Raw genomic sequence first — 16,475 nt, 5'->3', positions numbered from 1 at the left:
AGACGCTGAGCCAATAATCTTGGCTTCTGCTGCTGCTGCGGAGTAAGAACAAGGACAATTTGGAATAAGAAGCCGTTTGAAGCGGAGGTAGATGACAAGAGCTACAATCAAGTAGCAATATAGCTCGAAGAACAATGTTGTCTGGCGACCTTGGCGATACCTGAGTGTCTGTAGATTTCGCAATGCTAAGGTAAAATGTAGTCGAAGTTAGTAGGTTTCACCGTCTCTCGTATTGAATTTTTGATCCTGGTTCGTGCTTTAAATATGGAACATTTGGAAAATAAGCAAAGCTGCCGCTGGACCGACCAGGTTAAATCTCTCATCCCTCGGAAGGGGCGGCTGCAAAATGAAATGGCAGCCTTTCATCGGTGACCCAGTAGTTTCTTCGGTGGAACAGTGCCAGCATAGAAGAGGTAATGCTGCCAGATGGGTCGAGGTCGACAGCCCTCGACACGTGTTGATAGAATTGTGCCACTTACCCGTGATGACTGTGTCAAAATACAGAGACGAGGCCAAGGTAAACCATAACCACCATTTATTAACAGTATTCCAACTGAGTCTGCACACTTTATTATCCCCTGAAGAGTTGCTCAGCCCATAGTTTGCCTTTTTTTTAGGCAGTCCCCGCTCAAGAGCAAAAAGAGACAAAAGGACGAAGAACCAAGCTGCGTCTTCCATGATATGTTCACATACACAACGGGCTTTCTTTCAGCACGGCACAAACCAAGGTCCCTAAACTATCCGAACGGTGGTAACTGTGCACAACAGAATACGCCAGCTTTAAAGTTTGATACATTCTGTTCTCGTCAACGCTACGGGTTCCTAACGCAAGAGATAAAACTCCTGGATGTGTGTTCCCGGAATATTTTGCACATGGTGGTCAGCATGATGTTGCTCCACTGTGACTCCTTGAAATATTTATGAACTTCATTTAAACGTAAAGTTGCAAATAAAAGAAAGCGCTAAGGAGTATACACTACGCAGGAGAGGAGCCATGTGCTACGTGCATTCTGAACTCGCCGTTCATTTATCGTTTCCATATTGATATCAACCCTGTGCCGAATGTGCCTACCACACTTATGTGTTTTTTTTCTTGCAGTTAATTAGAAACAAACGTGTATCTACCATGAAGAGGCGCATGAATAAAGTTAGCAGAATATAAACACAATGAATACGTTACTACATTTCAGAGTTGCTTGCAAATTCAAATTGAACGGATCACTTTTTCCTGCTGTTCATGCTCTTGAGCATCCGTGGTCTTTGCGTTTCATCATCTCAACGGTGTTCCGATACGAACATATTATTTACTTATCTGTGCTTGTTTTCGGAATGTGAAAACTTAGTGATATACGTTAATACAACAACTTAAGTTGTTGCCGTCTGGACAACTTCTACAAGTTCTTTAAGGAAGCTGCATTTCTCCAAGTTTATACATTGGGTGGTAAAGCTTGACAAGAAATGTTTTGTTCACCGCATTGCAGTGGCCTTTGTGCAGTGATAGCTAGCTCAAATTCTCCATGTAGGACAATAACTTATTCCCATTCACACTTGCGGTTTACTCACTTGTACAAGAAACTGTTCTCTTGTATAATAATATTAAGCTAATGCCATCCGAGAAAGCGCTTAGCATGGTGTTGGAGCCCCAGAACACTTTGCAAGTGTTACCCATTTTATGATCATTCGACCACGCGTACATTAAAAATATATATATATCTTTTCGAAATTTTCCGTCTCATATTGCGCTCTTCCATTGCGTAGTCGCGTAGCTTATGTACAGTACAACAATTTCACCACACTCATTCACTCAAATAACATCCACCTGGCGTTTTGCTGACACAACTGAGGAGAAACAACGTGCCATCATTGCAGTATACAGAAAGCGCGTATGCTAGCACGCTAACAATGAAACCTCCCGACAGCCGATGTCAGCAACGCGGGCGCGCGTTCGTGACCAATTGCAGCCGTCTCTCGACTAACCTATCTTGCTACGAAAGGGGAGAAAAATAAAGAGGACACCGGAGAATAATGTCCAAATAAACGCTTTCACTTAAGGTTCACTTCGTTCACCTTTGTACAAGCATACAAACACACGCACAGGCACTCAGAATATCATTCTTTCGGCGGGCTCTACTACCTCGACGAAGGAAAAATTGCGCCGCTAAACAGGCTCCCTTTCGTGATTCGTTGTTTCAGTCTAGGGAAATGCCAGTTCAGCTGTGGCAGGTTGAAACGGCCCGAAGCAGCCTGCTGCTTGTCCTTCTCGACGGCACTGAGTTCAGCGTCCTCGAGGTGTCGGAACGAGTAACAGCTCTGAGTCCTCTTTCCGGCGGGCTGCGCTTCCGCACCTTCGGCTTCGCCAAAGTTCACCGTCAGCACTTGAGAGAACATGCGCCTCATCGGACACGCCCCCTTGGAGGCAGCGTTGCCGGCATCGTCGACCACCAGCCTGTCTTCCGTACCGCATTCCGCGAGAGGCTCGGGAGCCAGGGAGTCCGCAGTCGACGACGCGCTGCTGGTCGATGATTGGCGGACTTTCTTGTCCCCCCTGCGAAGCATGCTGCGTAGGCCTGGGAAGAAACCGTGCGCCTCCTTGGCCGCCTTGACGACCACGGTCGGGACGCCACAATTGGAGGTAGGGTCGCGGAGGTCGCCGAACGAGAAACGAGCTAGTGACGACAGGCCACTGCGAGCACCTTTGCTGCTTTTCTGAACGAGCGAACTTCGGAGCCTGTCGACGTCGTCTTCGTCTCCGCCTAAGCGGAACGGACACCTGGGCTTGAACTTGTTGCCGCTCCGAGGTTCGTCGTCTTCGAGGTTCTCGTTCAGGTCCTGGTTTCGCGATCCAAACGGGCAGCACTTGAGCGTAGTTGCTCGCTTCGACGTTGGAGCCTTGAGTTCCTTCGAGGAAACGACAGTATCGTTACGTTCCGAAGGTGGGACATCCGAGAAGGTGTCGAGTTGGCTACCAGCATGGGGTCGCTCTTCCGTGGTCTTCGGAGAACTGGTTGTAAGAGCTTGACAGTCGGTTTGGATTTCTTCTGGTGGAGAGCCTATTTCAGCGACGGCTGGCGGCTTGCCGCCGGTGGCGCTCTTGGATCCGGTCTTGCGCTCTGCGCACGGCGATGCTCCTTGAGACGAAAGAGTGTCGCTACTGAGGGACAGTTCCTGACTGCTCGCCGACTCTACGTTAATGACGCACATCGGTTCGTCGAAAGGGTCATCGTCGCTGGTGTGGCCGGTACCTTCACCAGTTTTTTCTGCGTCGTCGAAGCTCTGTAGAAACTTGCACTCAGAGCCGCTGTCGGGGGTCGAGTCCTGCCTGCTCGTGGCGACCGCGGGAAACTCGAACACGCGCCCTCGATGCTTCCGCTTTATAGGTGGTGTGAACTGTCCCGGACACTCCTGTAATGGGAAAACGGAGGGTAAAAACAATTGTTTCCGGAGCTACGCACGCACGCACGGACACTCTGTGAGCCCCCGATGGACCACGCTATGCAATAAACATTATGTCTGTGCTGAACTGATGAATAGTTATAGGGCGCGCAGTAGCAAACTATTTATAAAGTGAATGACGCCTCCAACAAAAAAGTTGAATTAACTCGACGTTTTGGCGCCAACAGGGCTCCTTCATCAGGGGTTAAATGGTGGATGGCACCTGTACGGAAGATATTGCAATGATGCTCAAGGTATTCAACTTAACATACCATGACGTAAGTATTTATACTTGCCAAAGAGGCAGTTGTATCATAACGTACATCTTCCAGTAATGAGCTGAACTTTCACGTCTACTGTGCTCCGTTTTTCTACTCTCAAGTACATATTTCTCCCATGCACTATATGTACTCGCTCTTTGATTACCTAAGTCCGAGTACCCCTCATCATGATTTGCAATACTGCATAAAGGAAATAGTGTCAGCTTAGAACTAAATGAGATCGATTCAGCCATGTTTGCGAGGAAAAGGTTGTTCAAGGATGTCCTATTTATTCATTTTGTGAGGTTCACTGAATTCGACAGTAAACACAAGCCACGTTAACGCAATAAAACGAGCTTTCGGATCCAAAGTAACAGTGAAACTGCTTCTGAGTATTTCCCTATAGTATTACTTCTTGAGTATTGTAAGGTAGGTGGTTATCGGTAATATGGCTCAGAAAGCTATATATGCATGAATGTGGGCGTTGTTTCCTGAAAACTTAACCAAACGTGTGTGAAGAGTGGCTTCTCCGTCGTAAGTGGCTCCTCCATTGTAAGGGCACCTATTGGGAAAAGCTGCCTTTAGTGCTGCTCTCCATTTTGCAGGTGTATTGGACCTATTTGTGCGCTTAACTGGGAATGTTACGTCTGAAAAGGTAACTTCGTCATATTCGGCACTTTAGATTGTAAGAGCGGCGGTCAACCGATTGCATTATAAGGAGGCCGGGTACCTGGCTGAGATTAGCGGATATGAGGCGTTATGCAGCCTGTGGTTCCTGCGGCATAGACAAAGGAAAAAACAGGCTTCTTCTTTTTTTGATCAGGTGTTTAGGTCTTTTCATTTATAGCTAGCATGTATTTGTGCCCCTATGCATATCAGGGTTGGTAATCGGCAGAAGATAATTCATATTTACTGAGGTGCGTCTATTACAGTATTCTTGGCTTCAGTTATTTCAATGCCTCCTTTAAAAGATGCCTGCCGCGTGAGCTGAGAAGCTGGTTCCGGCCTCTCTCCTCTTTTCTCCTCTCCACCAGGTTCGTCTGCGAGCGCTGTTGCGGCGGCTGCTCCAAACTTGAATCACGTTCCTCTGCCTCCGAGATTTTAGCGGCGTCTGTTGCGATCCCGGAGGCAGGACCCGTGGTCTATCGTCAAGCCATTGGTCGAGCGCGCACTAGCCTAATAATCGTCACTTCCTCCGCAACAGGAAGCAGGGTCGACAGCGAGCGCCGTCTCTCCGCGGCTACCGTGAACTGCAGGAACTTCCGCTCCGATGGGAAAACTAGCGACGCGGCAGGCATCTAGTAAAGGAGGCATTGGTTATTTATAATACCGTTGCTCCTTTCAGCTCGTACAGGCGCCCAAATCTTTAACTGGCGTGCGCGAGCGGCGACTTTTCCGTGCGTCAGCGCCGTATGACCGGGCGAGGCTGGAAACAGCATAGCAGACGATGGGCCCAGCTGAGCGCGCTTTGTCCGTATGCACTTAGCCTCAGACTCTTTGCAGCCGCGCCCCGTCATACGGCGCTGACGCACGGAAAAGTCGCCGCTCGCGCACGCCAGTTAAAGATTTGGGCGCCTGTACCATTTCTCTCGAATCACTTTTATTGACCGTCCCAGCGTGGTCCGCGATAGTGTGGAGTACAACATAATGATCTCTTGACGTGGTGTCAGCCGCCACTCTTTGACAGTAACGGAAGGTAGGAACTAACTGTGCGGAAATATTGAATGCATAGTGTGCTTTGCAGCCGGATAAATAGCGAGATTGTGGCAAAGCAGTGCCTTTATACAACCTAAGTGCTATGGAGAGTGCGCTGTGAGAGCAGGCTTATGTTATTTCTTGTTTTACAAGCAGTGTTGCGGTAACGCGTCACAGGTAATAATGTTACCGGATGCTTTACATTTTTTGATAACTTAGTAACGCACTCATTACGTTTACCTAACTGTTACGGAGTACTTACGTTAACATTTATCAGTAACGTGAAGCGTAACGTTACTAAGTACATTAAGTATCAGTACCCCCCTCCCCCACTCCCCCCTCCAAAGGAAAAGATAAAGAAGAAAGAGAAAGAAAGCAGAGGCACAAAGCCTTTCAACTAAAGTGGCGTGGCAAATTAACAAAATGTACGAGCGCTCTCGACGACTATTCTCTCGTCCCGCACGCAGATAGCAGACCTTGCTAAAAGATTTCTTTGCAGAGTTAACATTGAGCAAGGAACTTTGATTTGTGTTTAGTTTCGCGTTGAAGACATGGTTCCACCGCGTGCCACGGAGTTGCAAGCCATCAGGTGTAACTCTACAGACAGAAATACTTGACCAGTGATTGAACTGAAGTCCTAGATATGTGTACGAAGTTATCTCGCCAATTTGTATTGAAAGTACAAGCTTGCTGTATGTGAAATATCACCCTTATAACATTGTTGTCTTGGGTACGTGCAACGAAGACCCGAAATATAAAATCTCTGAACATGCAGTAATGACTACGCAACATACGTTACCTATTTCTTTGTAACGCTAACGCTAGCACGCTACCTTAGTTTCCGCTAATGTAGGCTGGTACGCGTTTCTTTCATTCGAATGTAACGAATAACGTATCTCGGAACTTTTTTTTTCTTTTTGGTAGCTCCTACAACACTGCTTACAAGTTACGTTTCTTCGCGCTACAGCGACGCAGGCAGAAGGGCCCTAATCTGCGTGGGATGTGGCAGGGTGTTTTTTAGCCTGGACCGGAGAGACAAGTGACGCAGTCAGTAACATTTTAAGCCATGTCAGCACGAATCATACGCCTTCCTTCTGAGCGTGTTGTCTGTGGCGCTCACCATGCCATTAGACACTTGAGGATGGAGTTGCATGACAAACTTGCTGGTACAGCGGATGATTTAGACAGAAACAGTGGCACGCATGGTGACTGGAAACAAAGATAGACTACCAGTGTGTGCGCACCTCTAGTACCGGCGTTACAAAACTAAATCTCAACCTCTGTTTCTCTCCCGTGTCTCAAAGTTACCTGTTCGTCGTCGAGGAGTACCAAGCACTTAACAACTGTGGAAACTTACGGGGTTCCTGGCCATGTCTCCGCTAGTGATGAGTGGAGATCCGCCGGGAGATGGTGTGGACGAGCTCCGAGAGCCCGTGTTTCGGTCCGAGTGCACCGGCGATCCCGTGGGTGACCGGAAGTGACCGCCGCCTCCGTACAGCGCCGGCCCCAGCGTGGCAGGATCCGGCGCCACGGCGTCACCCGGCCGTGACACGCTGTAGCAGCATACCTGAAGCTCGGGGGAAGGCTTCGTGGCCAGGAACAGGTAGCCGTCCTTTTTAAGGTGCCTGTTCGGAGAGCGGCACTTGGTAACTGATGCAACAGAGAATTTTTTTGTACATGTCGCAGACGTCTGCTGCCCTTAAGTGGGAGGTGTCAACACTTTCTAGCGGACGTCATACGAGCATGCGTTATATTGAGAACACTCGTTCACCCAGGGTGTACGCTAATAAATTACTTCTATCGGCGATAAAGGCAGTGACACAAAATCTCACGGGTAATCTTACTCAGACCCCCACAGAACAACAGAACAACCACCCCCAAACTGCCAGAGACCAAGGCTTGCCTCATTTAGGGTCAGTGAACCAGCACTCTCAAAGTGCATATGCACGGGAAGGGACGCGCTGTCAACTTCGATCCCGCAATTTCACACGGCAGAGGTTGCAGCATCTTGAGTGATTAGTCACAAACAAAAGCGTTGACCCGCGTGTATAGTGCAAGCGGGCGCATCCAAATAAAAAAGGCTTCGCGCTTCGTGCATGCATTCCCGATGTCTTGTCTGTTCGTGCAAGGATGAGTGGAGAGGTAACGCGACGCGCCGCTGTTACGTTAATGAAAAGAAACAGAAATTGCTAATGAAATGTTAAGTGTTTCGAATTTATTTCACAGAATTTCATGATTTTTTACGCTTCCTTATATTATTAAATCGAGGGAACTCACCGTTTTGTCTCCTCTGTGATGGTGACCTGTTTGGGCAATCCGCGACTCTCTACTTTGTTTGCTAGAGTGACCGTGTGCCCGAAGAGGCAGTAGCGAGGCATCTGAGTACCAACGACGCCAGCCATAGCAGGACCCGAGTGGATGCCAATGCGTATCTGCGGAAGGACGACACAAACGGAAACTTCGCTGAAGGCTGTATAATATTTCTTAAGTCTGCAACCTTGGCTTTACTTGAAAGCGACGGCAGAAACACTCGACTTGGCCCTTGAGTACCTCTACCAGCCGCAGACCAGTAACGATCCTTGAGAAAACCAGCGATGAAATTGAGACGCAAACACGGCAGAAAGAAGAGACACCACAACGCTGGTCGTATTTCTGTCGTGTTTGCGTCTCAATTTTCTCACTGGTTTTCTCAAGTGTCAGCATGAACCAACTGGCCCAGCAAGCAGCACTTCTACAGTAACACCCGCTTAAACGCTGCTTTACGCGTTTTCACTTCTCATCACAAGACCCAACAAATTGCGTTTGACAACCGGGATTATACGCGCGTAGAAGGAACCTCACAAATGCAAATGCAAAGCTTACTGGGGCCAGATGTTTTGGCAAAGCGTGCTAAATTCGAACTCTGACACTTTATGATTATAAGCAAATTTAAGGGGAAAATAAATCACTTGAGGACGAAATAGTATATGGGTTGGAGTATAGAAGCTTTCTTGAGTCATAATTTTCAGTGCAGGTATATGAAACTCTAGTGGTAATGTAGAGGTAACCCTCCTAATGTCTACCAGCGCCCGCGCACGTGGTGTACGAGAGGTTTGGCGCTCTGAGGTGTAATATTCTGATACGCCAAACGCAGGCACATTGTTTCTACTGCAGCAGTGGTGTGTTATAGTCATTGGCACGTCACTAATTGCCTTAAATGATTGGTTCGGAGACAGCTGCATCACTGCTTGGGTCACTACTTGGACTTTGACCTTAGCTGTTTCGGCATGGGGGAGAAACAGCCGAACAGGAAGGAGCGCGTTTCGGCCCCGCATTGATCACGCTGTAGTTGCATCGTGAGCTCTACCTATTATCATCAACAGTCTGTTAAACCTACAGTAACTGAAATTTGGGCAGTTTTGTATGAATTTATATTTGGCTTAAAGCGCAAGAAAAAAAAACACATACACGCACACACGGACTCAAGAAAGGAAGGCCAGACAGGACAAGCGCTATTAAAGGTCCACCGCATTACGTAGGCTTCTCATTGCGATCCGCAATTACACACGTATTGCTTTAAAAGAGTAAATCTCGTGCCTGTACGTTATCTCATATCTTCACATCCCTTAACCATTTGCCGTCCTCGGCTGCATCTTTTTCGTTCCATCGCTCGTCGCGCGGTCTTCAGCTTCCTCAGAGAGCTTAAGTTAATTAGGTTAGCACAAAAAGACTGAACTCATTATAAGCGTTTACTTGCGAGGATACCGGCAAGCTGCATCTCGGGACTTCAGCAGTTCCACTGCTACGTCTCCACATATTTCTTTAGATTTAACCTCAAGGAATGAAATTCACCATTGCGCAATTTTCGCCTGTCGTTCGAACAAAATTCGCATACTTCTAACAATAAATAAGCAAGCACCATGTCACAATCTTACCCAATGCTGTCCAGGCGCATATTCCTTTAATCACGTTTGTTTTGGTTCTGAAACTTAAACTTGTAGCTAAAGCTTATTCTTGCTTATACTTATTCGTAATGCTTATTCTTTGCCGGTGCTTGCATCCTTTCAGAATGCATTTGCGTTAAAGGGACACTAAACAATTATTTGAATTTAATTTGCGTATAAATAATTACAAGGTTTGTATACAAATGTTTCAACTCATAGCTAAAAGCTCTATATATGGGTCCTATTGACAATTACATTAAGTCGAGCTAGATTAATAGAGAACTTCATCAACGTTTTCTGTGTGCCAAGATATCAATTCCTTGCATAGAAAATTTCCACTGAAGGCCTCACTGCTGCTCTTGAATTTGAACTACCCGCGCCGAAACGAACGAATTGACGTAATCACCACATGACCTACCTCTATGCCACTATCTTGGAATCGGCCAATGCTTACGTCAGATGAGAAGTACCACTGGACACAACAGGTGGCGCCGTGGCGATTTTCCATTTTACTCACTTTCTTATTTAAGCTCTATTGTCGCTACGAATGACGAATTCGCTGTTGCAGAGGCCTAATCTGTCAGCCTAGCATGACTTAACGTTATCCTTCAATGCCTCTTTAAATCGGCACTGTAAAACCCGATTATATTGCACCCTGTTTCAAAGTAGAATTATACCTTGTCTTGAACAATTTTCCAACATCGTGAAGTTGGAGGCAGAATACGTATCGAAGTGTATGGCTACACGGAAGGAAAAGTGTATCCTCATGAAATAGACTGAACCGTCGCTGTGCCAAACAGCACCGTAAACTGGCTTATCCCCACGAGGGGGCCACGACCGCTCCCGCTGTGGAGGAAGAACAAACAAAACGTTTCACTTTCTAAATGGCGTAAGCTGTATGCTAGAAAATTCCGCGACGCAAGAGCACACAAAGTCGTACCATGCCTGCGGACCCATCCATAAAAAAAGTTGGTTCGCACATCGCTCGGTGTGGCATGCACGGGCTTGCGTGAGTTAGTCAATGGAGACGCGAATTCATGCCGTAGAAAGACTTGCTCAATAGGCAATCAGTGTATCTCCGGTGGAGTAGGTTTCTCAGTAAAGAAAATGTAGAAAACTGCTAAATTTTACGAATTATAAAAGTGTGATTCAGCGTCGGAAGGAGTCTTCCGAAGGCTTGTTCTCTTATATACGCAAATTTAACTTAACAAAATTTCATTTTCGTATGCCTGGTGATTTGCTAAGAGTGGACCTTCTAGATCTCTAGCAAGGATCGATAACGAGCCCAAAGAGCGCCAATTTGATAATTTAGTTCGCGATTGTATTGCGGTTAGTGTTATACTGACGGACGAACTTGAAGAACAATCATAAAAGAACAAGAAATGGACGTGCGTAGCGCAAGTAATTGCACTGCGTACGCCGGTTTCTTGTTATTTTATGTTCGTTCAAGTTCTTCCGTCACTGTAATACTAATCGCAATGCAATCATGAATGTCTACCAACCGGCCCCGTTTACTGCTTTACTATATGATAATTTAGAATCATACTCCCGAATAGATAAAGCTTTCAAATTCCTTCAGTCTGTTTCACTTAGCACACGCGTTATTCCTACCCCGATTAATCTTGATAAGACCTATAGTACTGCCTATAGAATGACGCTGCTCTGAATACCGGTATATTTTCGAAGCACTATTAACCGAAATTTCATAATTTCCCACAAGACGCATAATCACCCCACACAATCCAAAACTTTATCCACAGATCACCCTTGATGTGCCCAGCATTTTCTTGAAGTTTAACTGTGCTAGCCTTAATAAACCTCTCAATGATGTTTCGTTCGCACCCGGAGCCCACATTCTCAACTGCACCTATTCTGAATTACAGCTTCATTATTTGCGTCGATCGTTATTCATTATTCATTATTCAAGATCATTACTTGCGTCGCACTGTCTTGAATAAACTCAGCTCTTCATTCATGAAAGGGGCCGCAGAACAGTTAAAAGGCGCCAGTCTGGTAATATAATACCAGCACATCTCTTCATTGTCCAGTCGCCTACAGTGATACCTTAATATGATGAATGATGCGCAACAATAAATTCATTTTACTTTAGCCAGTTTGTTTGCGATGTCACGAAGAGAACTTGACTATTGAGACTATGTCGATATACGTATCAATTATTAGTTTGCGTAAGCAACCCAATAAAGTAGGCAATATGTAAGCGGGCGCGCGCAAACCAAGGCATAGCCGAATGCAGAGACAGAGATTATAATCACGTGGCAAAGAAGACACGCCGCCACTTGGCGGAGTCACTAAAATATCATCGCACAAAATAACGGCTAACACTGTGTGCCTATAGGGTCAAGTTTCTGACCAGGATTAGCACAAGCGTCGAACTTCTACTCGAGTAGAAAAGAAAGAGAGGAACTTTCCCCCAGCGGAGACCTTGAAGGCCGAACGACGAAGCCCACTTCGAAGGGTCGTGTAAACCAGCAGGGAACTAGCCCCTCCACCCCCCACCCCCCTCCCCACCCGCTCGACCACGCGTATAGTATTCGTCGTCGTCATGCAAACACCAAACCGATCCGACGATGAGCCGTGGCGTGAGTGGAATAATAACGCGGCAATAAAGGCGAGTCCGCTCTAAAAAGAGGAGGAACGCCGCGTTGCTGCACCCTGTGCCTTCGCCCGCCGTCGTCCTTTTTCATCGTGGCGCGTTTCGATTCATCCCCAGTGCCGCCATTAATTTCGGCAGGAGCCGGATCCGTATATGGCGTGCCACCGGACTCTTTCCGCTGGACATTGCCTTGGCTCGGCTATTGGACTGACTCGGCGTGAGGTTGAGCGTATAGTTTTGAAGGAAAAAAAGAGGATGAGTCCTATTTTATGGACCCGGTCCTCTTCGCGTTATTTATATTGCTTCGTCATCATTGTGCACCGTCTTTCCACACAAAAGACACCCTTGGTTCAGGACCAACAGCCGTTCCAGGGGCCGGACTTTGTCTATGCCGGCAGCATACGGCAGGCCGCGAACACTGCTTTAGTGCACGGCTGGTCTCATTCTCTCGCATTTTTTTTTTTGGTACCTTGCTGTTTTGAAAGAACGCGAAAACGGGGGAAAATTCCTAGTATGCGTGATGAATGGCGTTTTCATTGTGCCAGGATCTCTTTTCGTTTAACTGCACAGTTTGACAGCCAACCTTGAATAACTTGTCTATACACCAACTGCCTGGTAAAGTGGGTTTAGATTAACTATAAATGTGCTTATATATATAACAAAATACTTATGGAGTATTACGGGCCAAAACCATGATATAATTACCAGGCACGTCGTTGGGGGGGACTTCGCCATAATTTGGACAACCTGGTGTTCCTTAACGTGCACCTAAATCTAAGAGACGGGTGTTTTCGCATTTCACCCGCATTGAAATGCGGCCGCCGTGGCAGGGATTTGATCTCACGATATCGTACTTAGAAGCCCGACACCATAGCTACTAAGCAACCACGGCGACATTTTTTTTTGTAGGAGATGCAGAAAACCAGTCATAGTGTTTCTTCATCTTCGCCCTTCTAATTGTTCCTCAATTGCTTTTCTTCCTAAACGAATAGTACCCCGTAGCCTTAGCCGTTTATCTGCAGCGTTAAGTGCAGCTTGAATATTTTAGTGTCCCCGCTAAGGCGAAAATGATGCTTGATTGCAATGCAAGATCGTTGGCTGTCGGGGATGTTCGCCACAAGACGTTTGAACCTATGAGCCGACAGCATTTGTCCCAAATCACTTCGCCCTCATCACTGACATTTCTCGTTTCAAAACTGCATCGAAGAACATCTTTCAAGTCACATTACCTAACCTGACACGCCGTTTTTCCAATATGTGCGCACCTCTCATGTAATTTCCTGTTCAAGGACCTTTGAGGAATAAATAAATAAATAAATAAATAAATAAATAAATAAATAAATAAATAAATAAATAAATAAATAAATAAATAAATCTGTCAGTGATGGCTAAGGGACATTGGAAAATGTTAAAATCGTAGGCTTTAAACCGCATGCTCGTCGGTTTGAGCCCAGAAATATCTGCTCGACCATCAACGTCGTGCCTAGTCTGAACTAGAGTGCGACAAACACGCGAATTAACACCGCCAGCCCATTTCTTAGTCTCGTTGCAGTCATTCGCCTGAAAAATAAAAGAAAGCAAACGAAAGAAAGAGAAAAAGAAAGAGAGACAAAAAGAAAAAAAATAGTATTATAAGATAAAGTGCATTTGTCTGTTCATTTGCATTACATGAGCAGGCGAACATTTATTTCACGAGTCACGACAAATTGCTATGATCAGTAATGAGCAACAAAGTTGCGATAATTGACTTCCTATGGATTACTCACTCTAGAGCACATGTCGTGAGAGCGTAATTAACCGCTTAGCGGACATCCTCAGACTAGCGCTAGCTTCTAGATATCTGCCAGTGGATTGAGCTACAAAATTCACCGGTATTCCAGCAAATATTCTTACGAAACGTCTCCCTCACACACGGCAGGTCAGAATTGGCAGATGTTTCGGAACATCGAAGTCAGTGAAGGCAAGAGTGTTTAAGAGGCATACCAACAATAACACCAATTCATAAGCATCCGAGTATAGCCCACAACGCGCATTTAATCGCACGTCGTGAGGCGAGTATCTCGAAACAGGCGTTACTAAGGCGTTTCTAGCATTCCTGTGAGCTACAGGCACCTGGGATACCGTAATTGAACTCGTGTTCGTCTGCTAGAGTGATTCGTGTTTGTGTTTGTATGCGCGTGTATAAGTGGCACGAGCATAGAGTGACACTCTTGTTTCTTGCGCAGCACTTCCGATTCACCTCCCGAGACGACCAAGGAGGAAATTTAAAATAAATCGGAAAAAATAGAAAAAGATAGTACAGTACAAAATTTATGGGTTTCATTAGACATGATATCTGAGCATAAGTTTAGTTACATGTTGAGTTACTGAATTGACTGGAATAAGTAGATTTAGTTAGAAACCACTGAGACGACCGGGAACGAAATTCTAAATAAACGAGAAAAATAGAAAGAAATAGTACAGTACAAAATTCATGTGTTTCATTATAGATAAGGTAGAGCATTACTTCCACGTTCGCAGAGCATAAGTTCAGTTACAAGTTGAGTTACTGAAGTGTTTGGAATAATTAGAATTAATTAGAAATCACTGATTTTCGCACACCAAAGCACAGAACCGTATATCTTAGAGACCCGCCACGTGAACACGACTTTGACCAAATTGTTGGAAACCCGGAAGTAGAAAGCGGAAGTAATGCCGTCACTAATGACGTGACACACAAGAAGGTGGCGTGATATTTAACTGGCTGACCCGCCATGGTTGCTTAGTGGCTATGGTGTTGGGCTGCTATGAGCACGAGGTCGCGGCATCGAATCCCGGCCATAGCGGTCGCATTTAGATGGGGACGAAAACACCCGTGTACTTAGATTTAGGTGCACGTTAAAGAACCCCAGGTGGTCTAAATTTCCGGAGTCCCTCACTGCGGCGTGCCTCATAATCAGAAAGTGGTTTTGGCACGTAAAACCCCACAATTTAATTTAATTTAACCGGCTGTATAATGGAAAACATTTGCCTCCGAGTTCGATTCGTGGGTTGCGTTTGCCTAATGTTAACCCAAAAACACCAACGCCGAGGTGTGAGCGCCACTAAGACAATGAAGTCAAAGATTAAGGTCGGCTACCATTTCTTTTCTTTCGCTCCCTTTCTTCCACCATCCTCACTCGCTTTCATCCCTCACCTAGAATAGCATGTCAAGACTATCGTTAGGTATAAACTCTACAGTTATCATAAAAATTTCCGTCTCTCGCTCACTGCTTTACTTTCATGAGCCCGTCTGTTTGAAAACTGATTCATCTCGCTGCGCTTTCTTTCTTCGTTTTCTTGTCGTTTTCGCGTTCACAGCGAATGCTACCTTACGTTTTGAGCCGTTCGCGTCGCTTTAGAAGTGAGCTCCTTTATTGATCTAACTTCCTTTTTCGCTATATGGAATGCTTTTAAAGATTAATGACCGGCAGATGATTTGGGTTGCAGAGGCAACATCCCTTGGACCTCCGCACTTCAGGATTTCAGTGGATCGATCGAAACAACCGAGTGCACAGGTCACGTCAGAATTGACCGGCTGCTCCATTTTACGGAGAGGGCAGACTCTTAAAGTCGGGCGCCACTTTCCAAGTGGTTCCCCCCGCATAGATTTGCATCGCGTCACGGCTGGCCTCTCGCCAGCCGTCTGGCCTGAAAGAGACGGATGGAAAGGCGTGGCCTGACCCGTCTCTCTTTACTCGGGTGGGCCACTTTCTTCTATTGCACGCACTTTTCCGCCAGCCACTCTACACTACTCGATGCGAAGAAAGTTTCCGACGCCTCGGTTGAACTTACTCGGCGCGCTCGCGGCCTTCATCTTCTCTCTTTTTTTTTTTTGTCGCAAAATTCTGCTCCCAGGGGCTGGGCGCCGCCTCGTAGCTGGCGTTCGAGGCAAGACTGCTGTTTGAATGCGTCCGTCGATACGTATAGGACCCGCCGCCGCCAAATACGTTTCGACGAAAAACCATTCGGCGGACACACCATTCGTTCCACTTGCTCCTGCGTTACCAGCACGCGGTTACGCGCGGAGAGCATTTAGACGGTGCAGAGAAGCCAGCGTGAGGAATAGCGTAGAGAACGGAGCAAGAAAGGTGGGACGCAGGTGGTCATGAATATTGACTGATTCTTTCACTTTGGCCGGTGGTTGCGTAGCTCCCAGTAAAGCGGTTAGTTGATGAGTCAGCGCCTGCGTTTGGGCCGTCGTTCCTGTCCCGCCGTTTGCGGCGGTCGCCGTGTCGAGACCACAGCGTGGCGCCGCGTTTCGTGTGGCTAGTGTTCTCGCTACTGTAGCTGTCTCCCAGCTACCTGAGCAGAGGAAAAATTGCGATCTCACGTCGTGGCACGGATTTATTTTTAGTTCTGTTATGGGTTGCGGCTACGGTATGGTAAAACTTGTAGTAAAAAGAAAAAAACAGAGGAAGAACAGTTTACGTTAAACGACTTTTATAATACACAACAACAATTTCGGCAAATCAAAGAACTAACAGTTTGGAAGAATCACGACTTTCGCTCGTCGTGAAAAACAGGAGAAAA

The 16,475-nt window shown here is 46.4% G+C and overlaps 1 protein-coding gene across 1 annotated transcript in view; it reads right to left on the bottom strand.

Annotated features, from left to right (window-relative positions):
• Nucleotides 1-518: 518 nt before the first annotated feature.
• The window catches only part of LOC142579413 (guanylate cyclase soluble subunit beta-1-like), a 211,856-nt gene continuing 195,899 nt past the window's right edge, over nt 519-16,475 (bottom strand). Inside the window, exons 11-13 of the mRNA XM_075689567.1 lie at nt 7,665-7,819; nt 6,745-7,012; nt 519-3,402 (exon numbers count right to left, since the gene is read on the bottom strand). Coding sequence (XP_075545682.1) covers nt 2,131-3,402; nt 6,745-7,012; nt 7,665-7,819 — 1,695 coding nt within the window. The 3' untranslated portion in view covers nt 519-2,130. The remainder of the gene's footprint in view (nt 3,403-6,744; nt 7,013-7,664; nt 7,820-16,475) is intronic.

This window comes from Dermacentor variabilis, chromosome 4, assembly GCF_050947875.1.
Source record: "Dermacentor variabilis isolate Ectoservices chromosome 4, ASM5094787v1, whole genome shotgun sequence".
NCBI lineage: Eukaryota > Metazoa > Arthropoda > Arachnida > Ixodida > Ixodidae > Dermacentor > Dermacentor variabilis.
The sequence above is the reverse complement of the archived record's forward strand: the minus strand, read 5'-3'. Positions and strand labels throughout refer to the sequence as shown.